This window comes from Oryzias melastigma, linkage group LG14 (genome assembly GCF_002922805.2).
Source record: "Oryzias melastigma strain HK-1 linkage group LG14, ASM292280v2, whole genome shotgun sequence".
Taxonomy (NCBI): Eukaryota; Metazoa; Chordata; class Actinopteri; order Beloniformes; family Adrianichthyidae; genus Oryzias; species Oryzias melastigma.
Genome location: NC_050525.1, coordinates 29,468,726 through 29,474,242, shown reverse-complemented (window position 1 = coordinate 29,474,242; position 5,517 = coordinate 29,468,726). Strand labels below are relative to the sequence as shown.

Sequence of the window (5,517 nt, the reverse complement as noted above, 5' to 3'; positions counted from 1 at the left end):
TGTCCAGACTGAGATGGTTCTGACCTGTCCAGACTGAGATGGTTCTGTCATGTCCAGACTGAGATGGTTCTGATATGTCCAGACTGAAATGGTTCTGTCATGTCCAGACAGAGATGGTTCTGACCTGTCCAGACTGAGATGGTTCTGATATGTCCAGACTGAGATGGTTCTGATATGTCCAGACTGAGATGGTTCTGACCTGTCCAGACTGAGATGGTTCTGATATGTCCAGACTGACATGGTTCTGATATGTCCAGACTGAGATGGTTCTGACCTGTCCAGACTGAAATGGTTCTGTCATGTCCAGAGGAGAGACAGTGAAGATTTTGGTAGGATTCTGAGTCTAGAGCTCCAGGAAAGAGGTCTAGAGGAAGACCAGAGAGGAGGTTTATGGATGCAGTGATGAAGACATGAAGGAAGCTGCTGTCAGAGGATGCAGGGGACAGATGGAGGGATCTGATTGGTTGAAGGGAAAAGCTTGAAGGAAAAGAAGACAAAGATCAAACAAAGTAAAATAAAAGCTGAAAAAGCCAAACATTCAAACGACAATCTCAGGATGGAGCAGATACGTTTCTGACCCGGTGGGTCCAGTTCTAGTCCAGAAGAGAGGTTCCTGAAACAGCACGAGCAGAGGAACAGAACAGCGGCCCTCGAGGCCTGGGCCCCGTGGACTTACAATATAGTCAGATATGTTAAAGACACTTAAGAAAACGGCACTTAAGGTTTCTGTCAAACAGGACGGCGTCTAAGGAAACCAGAAACTCTGAGACAATAGTCCTCTAGAACTTTGATTCTGTCATTATTTGTACTCTACCTAGGACAGGTTACCTGGACCAGGTGGGTTCATCCAATCAGAGCTGCAGCCACAGAAGCTAAAGGACAGTAGAGTAAAGCGATCAGCTCATGGTGGTCTGAAAGCATCATAACAGTGTTACCTAACCCCAGATGGTGCCGATGGCGGCGGTTTCCTCTGAACACGTTTGGACCTCAGCGATCTGCTCTCGCCACGCTCGGAGGTTCTATGTTTGGACTGCATAAACACGGTCACACAAACGGTCCACGGAGCACGTAACCTCTCCCCCCTCAGGCCCCCAGCTCACACATCCATGCCGTCCCGTCTCTGGAGCGACCCGGGAGGCGTCGCCCCAATCGCACTTCCACATCTCTTATCGGGTCCTCAGGGACCTAATCACCACTTCCTCAGAAACGTGGTCGTTTGGGAAGGGAAGAGGTCGTGGTCGCAGTCCAGCCCAGAAGATACCATCTGTTACATAAACGCCACGGCAAGGGACACCCCCCACCCCCATCAGATTGCAGCTTTCAGTGGACTCAAAGGATTCTGGGAAACTGTTTACGTTCTAAAAATAAACCGCTGGAGGTGAATGCAAACCTGGAAGAATCAAATGCTGCAATTCTTCAAATGACCACTAGGGTTTGTTTGGAAAGGCAAGTTTTACATTAGAAATGAAATGGTTAAAATCATTTCTGATTTTTATTTCCTGTTAACAACATCTGCAGGATCCTAAAATGTCTTTAATGTCATTAGAAATCAGACATGTTTGATTGGCAGGTGTTTTTAGCTGAAGCTTTTCCATGAACTTCAAGGTTTTCATGAAAGTTTGACTGCAGTAATCGGTGCTCTGATCCTCCTGATGAATGTGAAGCTTTTCTGTCTGCAACCAAAATCCTTCAACAGCAGAAACATTACAGGATGTCCAGCAGGAACATGAACTTCTCATCCCTGCAGGTGATGCTGTCATCCAGCTGGTTTCATCCGTCTGAGCAGCAGCCTCTCAGCTTCACATCCGACTCCAAACCCGCAGAAAGACTAAATATGAGACGTTCAGACCAACTTCTGCCTCAAATGTCACAGCTGGGACGTCCTCAGAAATCCAGTCAGGACTGCATCGCTGAAGCTGAATGTCGGTCCACATATTTAAAGTTTGGATGAAATGAATGGACCCAAACGTTAGTGGGGGGTCTTTGGGGGGTTGTCATTCAAACACAGGCTGGGAAGATCCGTCACACCTGTCACTCGTCTCCAGCGTGCACCGCATTTCACGCCGTCTTTGGCCCTCGCCACAACCACGAAGAAAGTGTTGACAAATATTTTCAGGCATTCAAATCCAAATCTGCTCTGAGCTGCAAAGACTGAAGGATTTCTGATGATTTTGACCCCGGGTCAAGCAGACGCTGAAATCCTGGCGTGAGACGGCGGTGCTGGTATTCCTGCTTCCAGACGAGCTGTGAGCAGACCGGCCCAGAGGAGACTCCATTACCGCCAGATGGTTCCAGGGGTTTAGCTTGAGTTAGGGTTCTTTGGGTTTCTCAGAAACTCTTGAGGTTGTGAAGTCCACTGATTGCTTTAATAAATACCTACATTTGTCTCATATTTAGTATTTGTACATAATATATATATAAAATGCTTTTTAGATGAATTTCATTTGTTTGGATCATTTGAAGTTGAACTCTTTTGGGATTTCTATCACTTTTTAATATTATTGAGGTTTTTCAGTTCTTTTCTGGTTTCTGCTTCTATCCTTCATCATTTTCAGCTGTTATGACGTGTTTTGAAAACTGTATTTATTACTTTATCTTTCCTCACTTCAGTATCTTCAGCCGTCTGCATTCACACCAACATTTCTGTGAAAAAATGAAGACATTTTAGCCAACTTTCACTGAAGTTTTGTTCAAATCGAAGGCTGTTGGACAGAAAGTGTTTAAATAAAGTTTATAGACCCACTCCAATGAAAATTGTCTTTTTTCTGTGTTTTAACATGTTCTTGTAGCATTTTCTCATAGTAGAAGACCTATACCAAATAATGTAGAATTAAAACAGCGTTTCTGAGAATATCTGGATCAAAATCCTGTTGGATCAGAAAACTGAATGCTAGAAAAAGCTCAGACTAATGATGCAGCCACTAAAATGGGCGGGGGCAAAGTCTCCTCCCCCCTGGATGAAAGTCCCGATGACATTTCCATGCTGAGCTGTTGCTCCACTTTTTCCACTCGGAATCAAAGATCAGCATTTTTTTAAATGTAGTTTGTTTTTCCTCCAAAACTTGAACGAGAGCAAAGACCCCCCTTCCCCCCTCAATACCCACTTCCTGCCAATTAGTGAGCCTCACCTCGTCCAGTTCTTTCCAGGAACCTGGAGAATCGTTCTCCAGGCCTGCGGCTGAACCAGCTGCTGTTTCTGTGTTGCAGAGATTGAAGCCAGAGAGGCCTGTGATTGGCTGCGCGCCGCTGGATTCCCGCAGTACGTGCAGTTGTTCAGAGGTAAGTGAGCGGCGCTGAGGTCGATCCCTCCTGACTCCACCTGCTGAACTGTCATTGGTGTCAGACTGCAGGTTTCCCGTCGACATCGAGTGGGTGAAGCGGGACCACCCCTTCCTGGATCAGGACGCTCTGGATTCGCTGTGCAGGTGAGCGTGTCCGTCTGCTCCACACTTCTGGGCGGGACCAAAGACTTGTATTTAGTCTGGATGGATCCACCCACCTGTCAGTCAAAGCAGCACATCGTTCATTACTGTTGGAGGTCTCAGAAATCCTGAATGTTCTGACAGTTTAGTGGACCAGTTTGGTTCTGTTGGACAGTTAGAACTCCATGGTTCTGACCTCCTTCCGGTTCAGGAGTTTGATGATTTTCAGCAGCAGACGATGATGATGATGAAACTTTATTTTGAAAGTCTTTCAGTGAGAGGAAGTCTCTTCCCTTCAGTGTTTTTAGAGAGTAGAACTTCCTCCAGAAGCCGTTTTGTTTGTGGATGTTTTGGATCTCTGTCATCTCATACATCCAACATGTGACTTTAACCTGACGTGTTCATGGTCACGCATGTGTTTTCAGAAGGTTGATCACCTTAAATAAATGCTCAGAGATGAAGCTGGAGCTGAGCAGGATGAAACGAAGGGTAAGAAAGTTGCTCCTTCGAGTGTCTGAGGTCTTGCTGGATGCACAGCTGAGTCGAAGGTCCTTCTTCTTCCAGAGGAACGTCTACCAGGAAGAAGACTTCTGCACCATCAGCCCAAACTGGACCTACGACCGCCATGCACGACAGTGGCGCCGCCTCGGCTCCTCCTCAAACGTCTCGGTTCTGTCCGGCAGCCCCGCCCACTCTCTGGACGAGTCTTCGTGTGACGTCATTGACCTCCAGGACGTCTGCTCCATCCGCAGCTCCAGCAGCTCCGAGAGCGACGGCCACGACGGACGCCGTCTCAGACTGGCAGGGACCACCCCCGTCACCATCAGCACGCCCGCCTCAGGCGATACCAGCAGGAGCTCCTCCCGCTGCTCCTCTGCCTACAAAACGGCGTCCCTGGACACGTCTTTCAGTGGACCTCCTTCTCCTTCCACCGCAAGTCTGGAAGCTGACGGCTGCCTCCAGGAGAAACCCCCCCGGAGGACGGGCACCACCCTGCTGAGGAGGATGGAGAAGCTGAGGTTGAGAGGAGCAGCCGGCCTGCTGTCTCCAGAGCAGAGCTGTAGGCCGACTGTAGGAGCCAGGCCGGTTCTGATCCAGGACAAGTTCTGCCGGTCCAGGTAGGAACTGCAGTCTTTAAATGCTAGGAGGTTTACAGAAAGAACTGTTGGTTCTGTGCTTCTCCCGGTCTGACGTCTGCCTTCCCCTCCCATCCAGCAGGGGGCAGTGCGCTCCCATTGGTTTACAGAAAGGCTTGTAGGCGTGTCCAAGTCTTCTAGAGCTGGAAGAGTTGATGTTCTTTTGCTGTTGTTTTCTTTAGAGCAGGAGTGTCAAACTCAATCGTAGGGGCCAGAATCCAAAACACGCCTTAGATCACGGGCCGAACAGGATAAACATTTATAGAACACAATAAAACGACATTTTTAAAACGTTAAAATCGTAACTTTTTAACATAATTATGAACTAGATATATAGCATTACCTGTGATAATGCTAGTGTGAGTGCTGGAAGCTGAATTTGGCAGCTGAAAATGCTGAAATCATTGAAGCTAATAGCTGAAAACGCTGAAGTTAAAAGAGTTAAAGTTAAAAGACAGCTAAAATATTAGCTAAATTAGGTTAGCCAAAACAACTAGCATGTAGCTGAAAAAATAGCTAAACTTTAAAATAGCCTAAAAAACTGAAAAAAAATCTAAATAAGTGAAAACAGCTGGCATGTAGCTGAAATATTAGCTAAACTCCATAACAGCCTCAAAAATCTTAGTAAATTCCAAAATAGTCCAAAAAGATCGCAGAATTTCACTTTTTAAAGTGACATTTTAACACAATTATGAATAATAAAAGGCAGGAATATTATTCCAGAATAAATCAACCTAAACCTTAAAAAACTTTCAATATTTTACTCTCCATAAAAATATATTTTGTCAAAATTATACAAGTTAGAAATGAGCTCAAGAAAATATTGGACCATTAATAACAATAAGATAAAATATTCTGGAGGGCCGGATCTGGCCCTCGGGCCTTGACTTTGACACAAGTGATTTAGAGGATTTTATTTGCTTTATGTTGTGGCTTTTTATTCAGGGGGCGGGGCCATA

General features: G+C 46.0%; 1 protein-coding gene and 1 long non-coding RNA gene across 3 annotated transcripts in view; one reads left to right on the top strand and one right to left on the bottom strand.

The window, feature by feature from the left end:
• si:dkeyp-23e4.3 (rho GTPase-activating protein 7) overlaps positions 1 to 5,517 on the top strand; it is a gene marked incomplete in the record, with an annotated part of 69,825 nt that overhangs the window by 54,293 nt on the left and 10,015 nt on the right. The window contains 4 exon segments of the mRNA XM_024262387.2: positions 3,208 to 3,279; positions 3,344 to 3,425; positions 3,848 to 3,911; positions 3,987 to 4,540. Coding sequence (XP_024118155.1) covers positions 3,208 to 3,279; positions 3,344 to 3,425; positions 3,848 to 3,911; positions 3,987 to 4,540 — 772 coding nt within the window.
• LOC112139644 lies at positions 828 to 1,329 on the bottom strand. 2 transcript variants are annotated; one of them, XR_002918028.2, is made up of 3 exons: positions 1,101 to 1,329; positions 941 to 1,030; positions 828 to 872 (listed from the first exon to the last, which is right to left on the bottom strand). It is a non-coding gene; the product is annotated as an uncharacterized LOC112139644 (long non-coding RNA). The 2 variants fall into 2 exon arrangements; XR_004949009.1 differs by having other exon boundaries at positions 829 to 872; positions 936 to 1,030.